This window comes from Rutidosis leptorrhynchoides, unplaced genomic scaffold (assembly GCF_046630445.1).
Source record: "Rutidosis leptorrhynchoides isolate AG116_Rl617_1_P2 unplaced genomic scaffold, CSIRO_AGI_Rlap_v1 contig326, whole genome shotgun sequence".
Classification (NCBI taxonomy): domain Eukaryota; kingdom Viridiplantae; phylum Streptophyta; class Magnoliopsida; order Asterales; family Asteraceae; genus Rutidosis; species Rutidosis leptorrhynchoides.
Window position 1 is genome coordinate 57,840 of NW_027266567.1, and position 19,070 is coordinate 76,909.

At 34.4% G+C, this 19,070-nt stretch overlaps 2 protein-coding genes across 2 annotated transcripts; both read left to right on the forward strand.

Annotated features, from left to right (window-relative positions):
- Positions 1-5,690: 5,690 nt before the first annotated feature.
- Positions 5,691-8,276, forward strand: LOC139882926 (probable terpene synthase 6). Its single transcript, XM_071867173.1, has 7 exons — positions 5,691-5,816; positions 5,972-6,236; positions 6,367-6,739; positions 6,834-7,055; positions 7,204-7,342; positions 7,421-7,669; positions 7,980-8,276. Exons 1-7 carry the CDS (start codon positions 5,691-5,693, stop codon positions 8,274-8,276), a joined length of 1,671 nt encoding a protein of 556 aa, XP_071723274.1.
- Positions 8,277-15,563: 7,287 nt separating this feature from the next.
- Positions 15,564-18,394, forward strand: LOC139882929 (thiosulfate/3-mercaptopyruvate sulfurtransferase 2-like). Its single transcript, XM_071867176.1, has 12 exons — positions 15,564-15,677; positions 15,893-16,075; positions 16,243-16,302; positions 16,536-16,598; positions 16,741-16,865; positions 16,999-17,158; positions 17,390-17,449; positions 17,587-17,645; positions 17,734-17,815; positions 17,964-18,027; positions 18,112-18,179; positions 18,302-18,394. Exons 1-12 carry the CDS (start codon positions 15,564-15,566, stop codon positions 18,392-18,394), a joined length of 1,131 nt encoding a protein of 376 aa, XP_071723277.1.
- Positions 18,395-19,070: the final 676 nt, after the last annotated feature.

Here is a 19,070-nt window from a genome sequence, read left to right on the forward strand (position 1 = left end):
TGGCCGAAGCGGCGGCTATTTCACAAGGGATCGATCTTGCAATTCATGTCGGGGCAACAAACGTCATCTTTGAATTCGACTCTTTGTTGGTGATTAATGCTTTAAATAGTAATGACATTTATCTTTTGTCATGTAGGAATCTAATTTGAAACATAAAAATTCCTAGTTACAAGATAAGCTTCTTACTTTTTTGTATACTCTCCTCGAATCTCCTCGAAACAGTAATCGATTGTCCCATTACGTCGCTAATACAAAGACAAATGGACTAGATCGATTACCATTTTCGTTGGAACATTTTGCTCGCTTGGATTCGTAAATAGAAAATCCCTCCTTTGCATAATTTTTTTTTTTTTAAAATAAGGTTTTTTCTGATCGATAATAATGAATTTGGATCAATTGATTGTAGTAAATCGAACTATTTGATAGATCCATCGGTTCTCTCTCGATTAAAACGACATCGTTATTATCAAAAAACAAAAACAGAAAACGACATCGTTTTAGACGTTCAATATTTCATATCGATTTATTTAATACCAAATACAGAAATATTAGCACGTTCTCTCTCTAGTGTCTAGTCTCTGCAACTTTTTCTTCTTTCACACGAAAAAACACAGCTCTGCTCTCTGGAGGTTTTTTTATTTTTCTGAAAAGAAAAACGCTTTTATTAATGGCAATGAAAGTAGTTTTAAGAGGTGTGAAGACGACGATGAACTAATTCTGGGCTTCATTGATCAGTTTTTAAGAGGTTCATTACTCCTGCTACTACAATATTTCATTTTATTTTAGAGTAAACTAATTATAGGCATTCTTTCGTGATGCTTTGATGTAATTACAACTAATCTACTTTTAATCTGGATTTAATGTTTTCATCAGATCATAAGATGCTTGGTAGTGTGTTTTTAGTATGTTTTATCATACCATAATCTCATACTATAAGCCATTTGATGAAATGTTTAGTGTTTTAGCCAAAAAAATTTCGCTGCCTGTTTGTGATTAGTATTAATTTCGTTTCATTAATTGATTCGCAGCATGATTCACTCGCCGGACTGCATGATGTTCATTTCCTTCCTCTAAGCATTTACTTCTGATACAATGGGATTCACACCAGGTTTGTTTGTTGTACATCCCCCTTTTTAACTTTTCATCTTGTAAGAGTTTTCCTGACTTTAGCTTTGCTGATTAATTTGCTGCCAGTATGCCTCCCTGATAAGTGATAACGTAAACTTTGTTGGACTAATTACGTATCTAGATTGGTGGTAGTTATGGAATTCAAGCACTCGTCTGAGGGGATGATTAATTGTGAAAAATACCCTGATTTTGGCGCCATCTTTATGTCAAATGGACCTACAAGCAAGGAGTGTCTCGAGAGGAAGCTATTTGGCCTTCCGTCTTCTTACACTGATTTTGTTCGAAGAGTTAAAGCTGGAATGGTGTTGTTTCTTTTTGAATATGAGAAACGACTGCTATATGGTGTGTTTGAAGCAACTTCGGATGGTGGAAACAATATTGTTCCTGAAGCTTATAGGTCGTCAGGAAAGATGTTCCCTGCTCAGGTATGCAATTCGTGATGGAATTTGTTAGTTTTTTCTACATTCTTGCTCATTTGTTCTATTCTCTCGTAAGCACCAGCCATTTCAATTTAGCAACTTCGTCTTTGTACTCTTATCCTTTTATAAATGTCCTGCTCTCTTTGGCAAAGTTATCACTATGGTTTTAATGTCTTCCAGGTCAGAATAGATACAATCTGGCAATGTCGTCCTATTCCTGAACATCAGTTCCGCTATGCTATCAAGGAAAATTACTTTGCTCCAAACAAATTTCGTTTCGGGCTGTCCGAAGACCAGGTCTGCTCGTGTCTTAACCTACTTGTGTTACATCCTACTTTTTTAACTTGCTGAGCTGTGTTTGATTTTGGTTGCATTGCAGGTTTACAAGCTTCTTTGCCTGTTCGATGGAAGGAGGAATAACGTTCCAAAACAAATGAGTCATACAACTAAAACTGAAAGCAGAGAACAACACCGGATGATTTCAATCTCCAAAAGAGAACTGGAGGAAACATCCAAGCTCAGTTGCACAGGAAAATGTAAGCGTAGCATAAAATCGGAAATTCATTCAGTTGTTTCATTTGGAGCAGCCAGTTCTACTTCTGTGAATGATGTTCCTGCTAATCCTTACGACAAAACATCAACGAGTCTCTCATGAGGAAGAGCCTGAAAAGTTAAACTGCTGTTCTGGGACTTCCACTAAGAAGTTGAAAATTTCTGCCGGAAAATGATACTGAAGATCCTGGGGAACCAAACATATCTTCTGAAGATAACCTTGGAGATTTCATTCCCTCGGAAAGCTTTGATGATTCTGAGCCTGAAGATGGTGAAATTTCCTTATCAGAGGCTGGAGAATTTTTGAAGAATTTGATCGAGTCTCCTGCATTTCCCATCTCCAATCTACTCGTCCCACCACCCAAGCCTAACTTAGCTAGTTTGGAGAAGTCTCAAGTTATTGAAGAAGATGATCCAATTAAAAGTGATCAGTCTCCTCCCCTTGTCAGTGGCTTGTATTCTGATAAGCCAACAGAGAAAAGACGTTTGGCTCCTGCTTCAAAAGGTGCATCTCCAAAACATGTGGCCTCCTCTAAGGGTAATGTATTTTCTCGTGTGGATTTTACCTTGTCTGGCACTTCTTCAGGAAATGTGGACTTTACCAGGGAAGGAATTAGTCCATTGCATGTTAGAAAGTGTGGAAGAAAGCCAGTACGTGAAACGAGTCCTCAGACCCACAATCAAGTTATGAGGTATAAATCATTGGACGAGACATTCCAGGAATTACAGAAAAGACATGAAAAATGGGGCAAGAAAAAGAAAGTTGTATCATCGGTTGGATCGTCACGACGGGGTGAAAGCCAGACAGATGACAGAATCAGTGCATTTTCGCGGCTATCGGGATAGCTTTGGTGGAGAGATCAGCGGCCAGCCTATGTGGATTTGTCTTAGAATTTTTGGTGAGAGTTTCTTCTGTAAGGAGTTAGAAAGTGACATGCAGGGTTTATGATCACACATACTGAGATGATTTTGGGTCGGTATTATAAACTTTTCCTTTATTAGAATTGCTATATTACTCTTAGAAATAGGATTTTTATTATGGATGTTGATGCAAACCGCAAATTCTTCTGTCTGCTTTGTTATTTCTCCGTGAATTAATCCGTAATTAAGTCTCTGTCCATCCATCCTCTAAGCTAAAATATTAGTATGTAATTATGCTAATTAAAAAATACGTATATCTTTTAGAAAGTTTATCGCATATCACGAGAGGACACAAAATTGCATTCCGGAAAAGGAGCAAGTTGCAAGCGTGTTGCCACCATATAAAACAAAATTGCATTCCGGAAAAGGAGCAAGTTGCAAGCGTGTTGCCACCATATAAAACAAAATTGCATTCCGGAAAAGGAGCAAGTTGCAAGCGTGTTGCCACCATATAAAACAAAATTGCATTCCGGAAAAGGAGCAAGTTGCAAGCGTGTTGCCACCATATAAATTACTCCATTTACGCAGATTGTTAGGGAAAGGTTGCATGCTTATTTTGTTAGAACTTTTAAAACAGAGATTTTAGGCTTGCTCAACGACATCCTCTCTATTGTGCAGGACCGGCCCAACTACATTTGAGGTTCTAGACGAAAAAAGAAAAATAGATCTTATCGAAAATATTTTTTGTATTGTTTTATCGAAAATTTTTTATATTGTCTACCAACTTATTAAATCCTCATTCTCGTTTATCCATGGACCGACATCGAAAAAATTAAATAATCGGAATTTCTTGATTAATTTTATTAAAATAAAGTAAACGTAATATAGTCAAATAACTTTTCTTTTATGACATCTCTTAATATTTTTAATTTTGCAAATAAATTTTTATCATTAATATTAGAATTATTATTATGTTTTAAAAGACACTCCAAATTATAATAATAAATTTTTAAATCCTCATCATATAATGATTTTAATTATTTTTTTATACACAAAAATCAGAAGAAGAACAAATAGAAAATTAGTCCATTAAGAAGGGAAAAAAAAGGAGAAAAAAGAAAACCAAAGTCCATAATTAAATTGATAAGGAAGAGGTCAAGTCTTGTAAGTCAAATTTTTAACCTTTGAATGAATTGAACTTAGGCTCATTAAGAGCGTTTGTTTTTTAATTAAAATAATTATTTATTGGGTTTAACACATTTGATCGAATAAGTGTCGAAAACATCACTTAATTCCGTTAAGAGGTGAGACAAGGAAAGCAGCGTTAATGTCGACCCTTATTTTCTTGCATACTAATGACTCTGGGTTGGATTCTCCTCCGAAACATCCTTTATTTTTAGTTTTCTTTGCATTTGCTTCATTTTATTTGGATGACTTCGAACTCTGTGTACAAATTGTTTTAATGTTGTTTTAGTTTCACCTCAAATCTGTGTAATGCTATTTTTTTTTCATTGCTACTTTCTTTTAAATTATATTTTATTAATATATTTTCCCTCTTTCTAGTTAACCTTATGCTAGTTATAATATATTTTTATTTTTATTTTTTTCCCTTTCTATAAGTTAACTTTAGTCATAGATATGTACTATACTCTCAATAATATTATAAATTATACATATTACATACAATCCATAAATGAGTAACTTATATATTATTATATTTGTATTTATATCTTAAACTATTTAAATTCATGTTTTAACTAGTATAATGTTATTTAATTAACACTTATAAAATCTTTTAAAAATAAAATATACACAATTCATATACATTCAGATGTTTAAAAAATAAACAGTCTAAATAAATTATCATTCAGATTCAGACATAAAATCTTAATATTCAGATGTGTATTCAGATTCAGACATCTTAATATTAAAAAAAAAACAAATACAATCTTAATAAAAAAAAAAAACGTAATAGAAAAAATTAAATACAAATGGACCCTTTAAAATAAGAGATATTATATTTTAACTTTTCTAATTTAGGCTTTTTATATAGCATAAATTTTTTAAAAAACCTTCAGTATGGTGAATTTTAGTTTGGGCTTTAGACAATGGTCTCTATTGCCTAGCTGTTGAGCCTGCTCCCCATACCTTAGCGCACATGAATTTTTCCTTTTACTATAAAAAACATGATCCCGTCATGAATCGGATGGATTCTCCCCGACATTAATGTAACTCCGACCAGAAAAAAAACCGCTTCAAAACTGATTAAATTCATGTACTGAGAATTTTTCGTTAATTTCTCTTGAAAATGCAAAGTTATAATTTACGTACAGCAAATGTCATGGATCGTATCAAAAAATGATATTGGCAGTATGTAATGAATAAATTATCTTGTAGCTAATGTTTCTCGTGCACGGAACCAACCAATATTTGCTCAGATGGATACGATCGCTTTAGTTAGAAGTGGAATGACGATCATTAAACTTTATGGAAAAAAATATTGTAAAATTTGTCTTATACTTACATCGTAAAAAATATGTAAATAGTTGCCAAACGCAATTATACAGTTGCCAAAAGCACCTTTTGCTTTTGTTAAAATGGAGTACTAGTAATTAGTATAGTGGATGGGGCATGGCATCAATATATAAATAACCCTTCTTGTTATGTTGCATATCATGTCACACGAATTAGTACTAATTTCTTGGTTAAAAGTAAAACCCCTTATTAACAATGGCTTTGCAAGTTCTAAACTTTTCTTTGAAATCTGATGACGCGCCTGATGTCGTTCGACGGACTGGAAACTTTTCCGCTCCACTTTGGGGTGATCTTTTTGCTACTTTTACCATCGACGCCAAAGTAAGTTCATTATATATCAAATTAATTTCGGTTTTCCACTGTATATATAAATTAATCTCTACAGCATATATTAAATAAATATGAGAATACTAGCTAGTTTATGTGATCCCTTGATAATATACTATACTTAAGTAATTTGTCTACTATTAATACAGGTTATCGAGGCGTATGATGAACAAATACAAATTTTAAAAGAGACAGTGAAGAAAATGTTAATTGATTCCACAAGTGATCCATTGAACAATGTTCGTTTCATCTACGTATTGTGTAGCCTCGGAGTTTCATATCACTTTGAAAGTGAGATTGAGAAGCAATTAGCAAAGGCTTTTGATGTTTACACTAATCTCATCGACGATGACCTCTATACCGTTGCAATTCTCTTTCGAGTGTTTAGGCAACATGGTCACCCAATGCCCAGCGGTTAGTCCCTCTTGCAAAATAGCACATTCATTTCGTCGTTTCATTTGAAAATCGCTTTAAAATTATAGGTCATAATTAATGTTTACATTTTATAAAAGTATTCCCCTAAGTAAATCATTTTCCTATGTAGATGCGTTCGAAAAATTCATGGATAGTGATGGAAAATTCAAGGAAGCTTTAATTGGAGATGTCAAGGGGATGTTGAGTTTATATGAAGCATGTCAACTAGCAATGCATGGAGAACAAATACTTGATGATGCCCTTACTTTCACAAAGGCTCACTTGGAGTCCTTGGCCACACAATCGAGTCCCCATCTCGCCAAACTTATAAGGAGTTCCCTATATCGTCCTCTCCACAAATGTATTCCCAGGCTAGCTACAAGGCAATTTATCTCATTTTATGAAGTGGATGAGTCCAAAAATGAAACCCTACTCCAATTTGCAAAGATAGATTTCAACCGTTTGCAACTTTTGTATAAAGAGGAGCTATGCCAACTTACAAGGTAAAACTTAATTATTTTTCGAATATTTCCTAGCTATACTATTTTTTTATATAATTAATTAAATTTACAAACTTCATTTTTTTACTTGAAACAGGTGGTATAGAAACTTAGACATTTCTTCAAACCTTACTTATGCGAGAGATAGAATTGTAGAGGTTTACCTTTGCTGGGGATTTGGAGTTTACTTTGAGCCTCAATTCTCAAAAGCTCGGATTATAGTCACTCAAGCCGTTGAGATGATGTCGATTTTAGACGACACTTATGATTTATATGGTACCATTGGAGAACTTCGGATCTTCACATACGCAATTCAAAGGTTTAGCATAGTAGTACTAAAGAATTATTTAACCCTTAACTAGCTAGCTAGGGATATATATATATATATATATACATCGTTATAATTAGTAGCTAGTCGCCTAATTAGCTAACCACAATATATATATATATATATATTTTAAATTTAGGATGGACGTAAGTGCTATTGATGAGCTACCAAAATACATGAAATATCTTTATGGAGTTTTGTTAAATATGTTCGATGAATGGGACGAAGAGCTGAGGAAGGAAGGAGTTTCCTACAACACATCCTACACAAGAGATGCAGTACGTTGCTAGGATCATATATCCTTAAACTAGCTAATTAAGTAGTCATCTAATTTTCTGATCTATATATATTTATAGTTCAAAGAATTGGTAAGGGGTTACCTCGTGGAGGCTGAATGGTGTAGTAAAAATCATGTGCCAACAGTGAACGAGTATGTGAGCAATGGGCTGATCACAAGTGCTTATACTCCAATCGCAATGTCTTCTTTTATCGGCATGGGAGAACTTGCCGGCACTCAAGCTTTTGAATGGATCAAAAGTTTACCTAAAATTCATGTTGGTTCCCAGGAAATTTGCCGTCTCATTAATGATATTGTATCTCATGAGGTACTTAATTATAATATATAAAGTAGGAGTAGTAATTACATTTTCAGTACTCTTCCAAGTTAATTATGGATCATATATAGTAAAATTAAGCCTAAACTATACATATACCCCATATTAGATATCTTTTTAGGTTTGTAACCAATAAAGAACTCCCTCCGTCTCAAAATACATGATGTTTATATATGAAAAATATCATGTATTTTGAGACGGAAGTAGTACTTCATTGATCAATAACTTTATTTGTTTTTGCATAGATTAATTATATATAATGCATGTATTTAATCTCTAAATCAAAACAATTGAACTGAAGGCGGAGCAGAAGAGAGGACATGTTGCATCATTCATCGAATGCTACATGAAAGAATATAAAGTGAGTGAAGCCAAAGCCGTTGAAGCTTGTGAGAAGAGGATTGACGATGCTTGGAAAAATATTAACCAAGACTTCGTGAAGAAGCCAAATATTGCATCAATGGCCGTTCTAATGCGAGTTGTCAACCTTGCTCGTGCATGCGAAGTAGCTTACAGATATGATGATGGATATACCAATCCTGTCGAGACTCTGCGTTTTCACATCGACTCATTGCTCATTCAACCCATACCTCTCTGAGATCCGATCATCATCATATATAATTATATGTCATGACTATATATGTGTATGGGAAAATAAATGATTTAATTACTATGTATAATATTATTCTATATATATAGTGTGTTTTAATTATATTGTACGTACTGTTATATGATTGCATTGCATGTTTTCCTGTATTGCTATGATGATATAACAATAATTAAATAAGAAAATGTCTGTTTGGGAAAATTAAATTTTGATATATATATATATAGGTAGATAGTTAGTTAGTAAAACACGTTGAGGCAAATAACATTAAAAAGATTATACATTGTTCAAACAGTAAACCACATAATTAAGTAGTCCATCATATATTATTGAACATTTATTTATTTATTTTCACTTGATATATATAGCTATAGCTAGAATATTAATATACAATAATGAAATAGCATACTAGTTACAATAAGCTTCAATAGATTTGCTCAATCCCATGAGCACACCCATAGTTGCATTTGGTTCACTCAGCTTCTCATATTCTAAAGTCCATCGAGCTAAGCAAATCTCATGAGTACCCTGATGATTTGGTGCGACATCAAGACTGATCTTGAAGCTCTTGAACCCTTCTAGAAGCTAGACTCCCTCCAACCACATTGTTTTCCACTCTCTTATTATTCGAGTCGATTATATCCACGATTTCCTCCGAGCTTGCTGCTTTGCCGTCTGTATATTTCGTTAAAAAAAAAAAAACTTATTTTGAAATAACAACACACATGAAATTATCTGAGTTCTGAGGAATTCAATTTTACTTGATATCTATCTTAAATGAATATATATATAGATATATATATATATATTAAATATTCTTACCTGAAAGAAAGGTGTATAAGGTAACACATCCTTGTTGTGCCCATTGGCCTTCAAGTAATTCAACATTCTTGACTAGATTAGGGCAACATTTTACCAATAGCTATGGTGAACTTTTCTGCTCAAAATACTTATCAGCTGAAACCTCAACCTTCGTTTCAGTCGAGAGCTTTCCACATAGAGAGTTTTGATCATGAGCCATTTTTCAAATTCGTTGTAAATGATCGATTTATTATGCAAAATTAATACTTGTTAATAAATAAATAAATAAATAAATAGAGATGTGGAGTTACATCTATATATAGAACAAAAGATCGAGTATATCCACCACGATGTAAGAAAAAAAATGGCAAAAATAACCGTTTGGTCCATATTTTAAACGTTGTTGAATTGGTTAGTCTTTCTAAACATAAATCGAACTAAATTGTCCTTCAAACGTTAATTTTTGAACTACTTAGTCCCTCGTCCGTTAAGGACGTTAAGTTTGGCCGAGCTGTCATTTTTAGCCAATCATAACTTGACACGTGTACATGACGTGTAAAACAATTCCACATAGACTTTCTTATCCCGGTTTAAAATCGAACCGGACCGAAATCGAACCGAATCGAAAATTATAACACTAACAGACTTTGTTCTTCCTCGACGCGTCCGTCGTTCTCACTGCCTTCAACGGCGACTCGAGATTCCGGCGGCCATTTCGGTCGAACGGTGGTCGGGTTTTGTTCCTCTCGACGAGTAGAACATGTTTCCAAGGTAATTTCTTTTAATTTCGCTTAATTTGCTTTTAATTTTGATTTTAAGGTTCGGTGGTTCATGAACAAAATTTGGGGCTTTTGATTAATTCTCCTATATGTTGTTCGTGATCATCTCCCGAGTATTCTGATATGATTTTTGTGTTGCATTGATGAGGAAATCGGAATGAAAGCTACTTTCGGTCAACGGCGGTCAATTGGCTTCTCTTGGCATGTGAGTTTAACTTCTTAAGAATTGTTTTAGTTATTCAATTTACTTATTATTATTACATGACAAAGTCAATCACTTCTTGTTCTATGGCCTTAGTTCTGTACCATTCATTATTAAATATCTTATCCCTACCAAATTGAGAGCACATATAGGTGTTTGTACAAATCTTTGTTAGTTTGGTCTTCAATTGTTCGTTTTCGTGCAGGAAAGCGTCGTGTTTGATCAAGATTAGTATTCCTCTTGGCTAGTAATAATGGGATAATTAAGGCTAAAAATGACACCTTTCTCTTATGGCAAGCTTATTACACTTTCTTGACTCAGACATGGCCAGGAAAATTGTATCTCAGAAGAGGAATGATTGTGGGGGTCCGCTACTTTTGTGAAAAGTAGACGGAGGAGGTGAACATCGTGTAGTCGGACCGGCATCCTCATTGTCGGTCTTGCTAATCATGTTTTGCAAAAGCTTAATTACATAGAGGACCGGCAATGGGATTGCCGGACCGGCATCCTCATTGCCAGTCCTGTCTTTATTAAAAAAAAAAAAATTCTGCACTTAATTAAGCTAGGAATGCAAAGGAAAAAAAAAAAAAAAACTATGACCGGCATCAAGAATGCCGGTTTTGAATAAAAAAAAAAAAAACACCCCTCACACTTAATACATAAGACAAAGACAAAAAGCAAAATAAAAAAATACATGACCGACAGTTAGGCTGCCGGTCTTAATTAATTTTGTTAATGGTGATTAATTAGGCGTCCGACCGGCATTCTCATTGCCGGTCGGACTACAATCGTTCACCATTCCGTTTTCCGTTTTCAAATGTTTACATGTATTTAAAAAAATATACATATGTAGTTTCCTGATGATTGTGGTAATTGGCATAGAAAGCTATTTTAATCTCAATTTGAAGACAATCTCAGTTGGACTATATATTGGACTTGGGAGTTCATTCTATTGTGTACATTGTGCAGGCTTTGAAGCTCCTCGAAATAGCTTGGAGCTGAGAGTGGAAAATTCCCAGAGCTATCTTGCTGTTGGAGATATACCAGTGATTAATACTTTTATTTATATATAAACTTTTCAGTACTTGTTAGTGTTATAAATTTTGATTCGGTTCGATTTCGGTTCGGTTCGATTTTAAATCGGGATAAGAAAGTCTATGTGGAATTATTTTACACGTCATGTACACGTGTCAAGTTATGATTGGCTAAAAGTGACAGCTCGGCCAAACTTAATGTCTCTAACGGACGAGAGACTAAATAGTTCAAAAATTAACGTTTGAGGGACAATTTAGTTCAATTTATGTTTGAAGGGACTAACCAATTCAACAACGTTTAAAATAAGGACCAAACGGTTATTTTTGCCAAAAAAAAAAAATCCTAAGTATGAGTCTTTGTCCAATATCAATTATATGTTGTCTGTCCGCCACGTGTAAGAACCAAGAAAATTATAAATATCTAACGAATAAGTGCACGTTTTAACGTTAATCAGCTTAACAAATTATGGGGACGGGTCAAACATTCCATATAGGAGTTCTTGATATCAAAAGGCGTTAATTAGCCAATTAAGGTAATTTTAACGGTTTGCTGTTATATAGACGTTAATTGATGTTAGATAGCCACTTGGTTCCATTTGGTTTCGGACAAATTAAGAATGGAATTACGTACGTATGGCACACAATGGCGGAGCCATGTGTTACAATGTGGTGCCACAATTTTTGAAAAAATAAATAAATAGTCCAAATATTTTAAAATAGTTTAAATTTGTCTTTAAAAATGACCCCACAAAACATTATATCATTTTAAATTGAACAATTATTGAAAAAAATATAATTAAGAATGAATAGGTAAATATGCTTAAAATTTTAAATTATCCTATATATTTATATATAACTAGTATTATTTAACTTCTTAAATCAAGTATAAAATTCTTGAATAGCTAGTTTTCCGTATAATCTATCGTCAAAAAAAAAATTCCATAGATTCATGTTCCATTAAATATTATTATTTAGATAATAAGGGCAATTTTTTTATTTTTTAGTTATTAATTGAATTTTAATAGAATTAAGTTTGATTTCGTTAGAAAAATTTCGCGGTGCGACTTTTTTCGACCTCTTAATGTTAGGATCTTTCATTGAAATCGAACCCACTACTCTCGGGTCTTGGCTTCGCCACTGATGGCACCCGATCTCTAGCATTGCTAACTTTGTTTGGAAATTGTCTTATATATATGCTTAGAAGACTTTGACATGAATGATTCATATTCACAAAAGAAATCCCCTACGTACTGCTGTGGGCTGCGAACATGAATGTGGATAACATAATCCTTGAAGGAGATTGTTTGACACTAATAAATGACTTGAAGCAGCCGGGAAGGAGTGCTGCTGGCTGTGGTTTAATGATAGATGAAGTTAAGGCTTTGGCTAGGAAATTTTCTTCCTGTATTTTTCAATTTATCAAGCGAGAGGGAAATAAAGCAGACCATTGTCTAGCTGCTATAAAGTCGAATATGCCTGTCATTTGTTTCTCTTTTAAATCCATACCTTACGATGTAGCATCGCAAGTCCTTTTTGTACATTATCTAGTTCCTTGGCTTATGCCATTTTCAAAAAAAAAGAGAGAAGAAATCCGTGCCAGTAGCCCCTACACGACTGCACGTTTCAAAGGTTTTCAACTGGATCTTGAAACTACCCTTTCATTCGCCTAGCTCAAACTCCATCAATTTTTACGATTTGGATACATCAACTTTTTAGTGAGTTTAGAAAGAGTATAAAACGTTGTCTATTTGAAACAAATATTAACCAAGACTTCATGAAGAGGCCAAAAATTGCATGTTAATTAATGGATGTTCTAATGTGAGTAGTTGTCAACCTTTCGAACATGCGAAGTAGGTTATTGACGATGGATGTACCAATCCTGTCGAGACTCTGCGTTTTCACATCGACTCAAATTGCTCATCAACCCATACACCTCTAGAGTATGAGAATACGAGTATGGAATGAAAAACAAGATATAGTACTTATAATATTCTATAATTATATATGGAGTGCATGTTTGAATTAATGTTCTATATATATTATGATTGTACATCTTCCTGTATTGCTACGAAACAAGACTTAGTCATCCGCATCTTCTCTCCAATTCTACACTCTCCGCCATAATTAACCACGTCTCCCAAAAACGTTTCCTTAATTACTCGAATCCCTTCTCCCCTTGCTGGTTTGCCATCCTCTCACATGCGGACGCTCGATTGCAGATTCCACTCGTGGGGAAGAGCTTCCAACATGTGAATGTGAATTCGCCGCCGCCGGAGTTGTGGATGATAAATTGGCTATGTTCGGATCCACTGACAAGCTTCAAGTTCATTTTGGAACATATGAACTGCGAAGCTGAGTTGATTGCGATCGCCGGTCTGATCGGGGCAGAGAAAGCCATTTTACTATAGATTGTAGCAAGGTCACTGCGTAATAATAAGAATAATGTCTACGGTGAAATTGCTTGTGAATAACAATCCTATGGATTTGAAAAGGTTTGGGAGAATACCGGGTTACTTGACTACTCTTGAGCAGTCAGTTTGCTCCAGGCTAAAACATGAAAAGAAAAAACAATCATAAAAAAGATTTGATAAATAGAATTGTCAGTTCAATATACATTAAAATCATACAAAAAACGCTCATAAAGGTTCATAAGTCCATCCAATAAGTAAAGAAAATATATAAGGACTTTCTTTCTTCCAACAGACATAAACGCCAAAATTATTAAATCGGAGTTTAATTTCGGGCTCCCTCCATTCCACTTTATTTGTCCAAAATTTATTTTCATATAAATTTAAAAAATAGATAAATATGTATTCTTTAACTAATTAATCTAGGCCTACTCTCCAACTAAACATTTAAATTCTCATTGAAAATTATAATATAAGGGATAGTATAGTAAAAAAAATATTGATCGTGTAAATGGACATATTGGAATTTTTAGAAAGTGGGAATCGTATTATATAATTGGAATTTTTAAAAACTAACAGCACTTGAATAACACGTTTGAGTTCTATTGGCAAGAAACGGATGCAGACTGGGAATAAGAAGTTTGGAATAGAAATTGCCAGCATGAACAAAATTCAATAATATAGGAAAATCAACAAATTCAAATTTTAATTTCTTCTAATTAAGAAAGTATCAAGAATGATCAAAGATGATGTTTCACTCACAACTACACTGAACTTTGTTCAAATTAACAGTCGCACAATGAAATGAAATTAAGAATTAGTTCTAAGCATTTTCCATTTCAGCTTCAAGGTATACCACAATGTCTGCATCAACCCTAACTATATGAAATGAGAGTTCTTTTGTTTTTTTGAAGGATGATATTAGAGTTCTGATTGCAGGGATTCTGATTATTTGCTTGCTATCTTCTAATCGGGCTGAACAATTCATTTTCAGAATACAAGGACCACATACAAATTTCCTGCATGTCTTGTAGTACTTTATGCATATTTACTTTTAGTCCTTATATTTTATTTTCATGTTGAAGAAGAGGGCCTGTCCTCCTATAAAAATGTCAAATAGGTGATGCAGTTATGAAACTAATTTATGGTGCAAAAGTATGAAAGTGCAATGCAAAGGTAAGTGATATGTAATAATCTTAATTAAAAGTGAAGACATGAGTTTGAAAGGGATAATTAAAATTGTGACAGACTCTAAATATATTACCCTTATATTAAATAAATCTGGATATATTATGAATAAAAAAACCACAATACCACATCTAATTAAGTTGCCACTTTAACCTTATGCCTCATTTCTCTGAAATGAGTACGAGATGTGTTAGCAAGTTAATTGGAAATCTTTTATTTCAATTTAGTTTTCATTTGTAAAGTGAGTAGGTAATAAAATAGTCGATATATTATTAAATATACTCTTTCTATTTTGTTAATTTATCGTGTTTTATTTTGCAAGAGCTATTAGATTATGAAGCTTGTCAATTAGATGTTGGTGATGAATGTTCAATCACGTTTGCCGACTTGCAAAGATGAAAAAAGAAAAAAAGTTGATCCGAAATCCGAAATATTGCTTATCCAGTGGGAGTAATATTTAGTACTGAAATGGGTAAAATAAATCATTGTTCTTAGTAAGTATTGGGGACTGGATAATAGTTATCGTTTTGTTTTAGCTTGTACTAACGAGGTGGCAACGCCCAATTAAGCAGAGAAGCGAGTTCTTGCAAAAATAGGATACACTTGACCACAGGGAATCACAGAGATGACTACAGTTTGACGGTGGAGATGACTACAGTTTGACGGTGGAGATGCAGATGATAAACGGATCTAAAGTTTAAGGATCCATAAATATAATGATTAAAAGTATAGTTTAAGGGTCCGTTGCAAACTTCGGAAAAGCCTACGGACCTGAAATGTCATTATGCCTCCTCAAAATGATGATGTATTTTCCACTCTATGTCACAGCTCAAAGTGGTTCCTTTCTCAGAAGTAAGAGTGAATGAATGGCTTCAGCTGTTATAGCCAGAACGCTATTAGGTCAACGCTTAGTTCGCTCATCATCATCATCTGTTTCTCACTCGCGCAAATCCCCAATATTCACTTCACTGTTCTTCAATGTAAGCCGATTTCTTCTATGTATTGATCGTCAATTTCGAATAGGAACTTCCAATTACGAGCAATGTTTTGCAGAAAGTTTGTGATTTGATCGCTTTCTTTTGGAATTATATTAGTATTATTCGTGTGGGTGGTTTGGTTTATGTAAAAGGTTCTGCCTTTGGGTGAATCCAAGCTTTAATTGATTTCTTTGTTCTGAATATACATTGCTTTGCAGAGAGCATATCTGGTACAGGCTAGCTCTACTTCCACGGCCTATAAGTATCGACGAGGTCCTTTAATTATTGCTTCCTCAACAATGGGGACGAGGTCTAATTTCTCAACACAAGCTTTGTCTACCAATGAACCTGTTGTTTCTGTTGACTGGCTTCATGCAAATCTTAAGGAGCCTGACGTGAAGGTACATGTTGTGATACTCCTACTCTAGTTTTGAAATGGCCTTCATCTGTTTAATATATGCAAATCTCGAGGAACTTGTCTCAAAGTAGTGTCTACTACGAGGAGAAGTACATTTCATGTGATCTGCAACTTTGCATTTTATAATGTTAGTTTTTTCCTCTATTTCAGGTGTTGGATGCTTCCTGGTACATGCCCAATGAGAAGAGAAATCCATTTAAGGAGTATCAGGTGTTGATGTCGTTTTGAATACGTTTCACGTTCATCCTTTCTTGATTTTTTCTATCAGAATATGATACATTTCCAGAAACTGTCCCTTAAAATTTTCATCAATATTAAAAATTTATGCTTGTGAACCTATATTTTGATCCACAAAAGTTTTCAGCTGTGACTTCTTGATCATGTCGAATGTTTTAGTTTTATTTTGATCTGCCTGGTTGACTGACATCTTTTCCCTGTAACAGGTTGCTCATATTCCTGGTTCACTTTTCTTTGATCTTGACAAGATAGCAGATCAAAAAACAAATGTGAGATGAACTATCTCCATTTCTCTTTCTAATTTCGAATACTTTTTCACTTATATGCATATATGTGTACGGATAGAGGTATCTTCATATGCTTATGTCTGTCTACTTAAGATTTTATATGAACGATGGCTTCTTGTATCAGTTACCTCATATGCTGCCGTCAGAGGAAGCTTTTGCAGCCGCAGCGTCTGCACTTGGCGTAGAAAACAAGGATGGAGTTGTTGTGTACGATGGGAAAGGGCTTTTTAGTGCCGCTCGTGTCTGGTGGTGAGTGGTTGATGGATTCATTCAAGTGTTTGTGGAATCAATTTTTTGTGACGCAAAATTGAGTTGAATAAATGTTTTTTGAAGCAAGAGTTGAATAAATCTAATATCATATTGTTCTAAATATCATATTAAGGATGTTTCGAGCCTTTGGACATGACAGAGTGTGGGTATTAGATGGAGGTCTGCCAAAATGGCGTGCCACTGGCTTTGATATTGAGCCTGCTTCTGATGATTCCATTTCAAAAGCCAGTGCTGCTACTGAGGCAGTAGACAAAGTATATCGAGGCCAGGCTGTAAGTGCTAGTCCTTCGCCTTGCCTGCCCCAATTAACCTTTCTTGGATTGAATCCAGTACTGTGTCAAACCCGGCCAGTGACCGGTTTGGTTCTGGGTTTGACCGGTTCAGTGAACCTACATCACTTTTGCCTTTACTGTTTATTTTGTAGTTACATGCAATCTTTTTCTGCAGGTTGGGCCAATTAGTTTACTGTTTATTTTGTAGTTACATGCAATCTTTTTCTGCAGGTTGGGCCAATCACATTCCAGACTAAATTTCAGCCTCATCTTGTCTGGACCCTTGAGCAGGTTGGCATTTAGTAAGATTTTATGTGCATTTTGGTCTTTGAATGCTCGTGAATGTAAATTAATACTCCGCTTATTCAGTTCATAGTGTGTAAAAATAATTCATTAGTATAATTTACTTTAACTGAATCATATGGCAGGTTAGAAAGAACATTGATGAAAAATCTCACCAACACATAGATGCTCGTTCAATGCAGAGGTGTTTGGAAAACCATTTTTAACTGAATCATGATTGTTAAGTGTCTACACCTCCTCAGCTAAGAAAGGTGGGATTTTTTGTGGTGCAGGTTTGAGGGCAGTGTAGAAGAACCTAGAGAGGGAGTTAGAAGTGGCCATGTACCTGGCAGCAAGTGCATTCCTTTTCCCCAGGTGAATATTTGTAAAGTTTTGAAAACCACTCCGCTCCACTCAGCATGTTAAAATATTTATTCTTAAACTGACTTTATGCTCATACATACTGGAGAAAGATATATAAAACATTAAATTCTGCTCAAATTGAAACATTGGTCTACTGCAGGTGTTGGATTCTTCACAGGCCCTTTTACCAGCTGATGAGCTAAAGAAGATATTTGATGATGAAGGTAAAAGTAAATTACTTTTTACTTACCAATCCTCTTTTATCTGCTCAATTTACTTTCATTTCGTATATTTCTTCCTTTGTGCAGGCATCACATTGGATAAACCAGTTGTAACATCATGCGGAACGGGCGTCACAGCTTGCATTCTGGCATTGGTAAATTTTCCTCTTTTTTCTTTTCCACACACATTTTCCACTTCTAATTTCCAATTTCTGGTTCAAAAATAGATTTTCTTAATAGATGTATAAATAACCTTGATTTTCATCATCCTTTTCAGGGCTTGCATCGACTTGGCAAGTCGGACGTGGCAGTATATGATGGATCTTGGACTGAATGGGGAGCTCACCCTGACACACCAGTTCATACTTAGTTTAGTTACTATGTAATGTAACGTTTGAGATATTGTGGATGTTTACACACTCAGGAATGAAATCAAACGAGTTGAATAATTCTGAGTGTCATCTCTTGTATCCTTTCGAAATGCAACAATGGTTAGAATGTCAAATTATGTGTTCTATAACTTCTGTTTTACTAAGAAATGGTGTTGGATCAAAATTTTCATTCCATCATATTATATATGAGCAACAAAATATAAGAATCTTGTATAGGCAGTTATATGCTCCTTTAGGAAAGCATTAGTGTATACAAGACTTCCGGAGGAAGGAAAAAAATTTACAAAAGGAAATCTGTGGGTATCATTTCTTGAATAGGAAAACAAGAACGGAGCTACTGGTCGGTTTAACATCTGAAACTTGCAGCAGACCCAATTGTCGACAGATAATCCCGAAGCAAAACCCTCAATTGCCTCAAATTCTTCTCTGGATCGTCAGAATCAGACATTAAACACAAAAAAATCATGTTATCAGAACTAGAACAATGAAATGACAAAATAGAGGTATAAAACCGACATATGGTAAAATATTGATATTCCCCTTTCATTTGGTCTAATGTAGAAATTTCCCCTAAAACATATAACAGAGTATTAAACATAGAGAAGGGGAATCCTAAATTATAACAAATATCGGGGAGGTTATATTTTACCCTAC

Coding starts and splice junctions, on each gene's coding strand:
- LOC139882926 (XM_071867173.1), top strand. CDS start 5,691: ATGGCTTTGCAAGTTCTAAACTTTTCTTTGAAATCTGATGACGCGCCT. Junction 6,237..6,366: donor TGGTCACCCAATGCCCAGCG/GTTAGTCCCTCT, acceptor TTTCCTATGTAG/ATGCGTTCGAAAAATTCATG. Junction 7,343..7,420: donor CATCCTACACAAGAGATGCA/GTACGTTGCTAG, acceptor ATATATTTATAG/TTCAAAGAATTGGTAAGGGG.
- LOC139882929 (XM_071867176.1), top strand. CDS start 15,564: ATGGCTTCAGCTGTTATAGCCAGAACGCTATTAGGTCAACGCTTAGTT. Junction 16,866..16,998: donor AGTGCCGCTCGTGTCTGGTG/GTGAGTGGTTGA, acceptor TATCATATTAAG/GATGTTTCGAGCCTTTGGAC. Junction 17,816..17,963: donor AGTGCATTCCTTTTCCCCAG/GTGAATATTTGT, acceptor GGTCTACTGCAG/GTGTTGGATTCTTCACAGGC.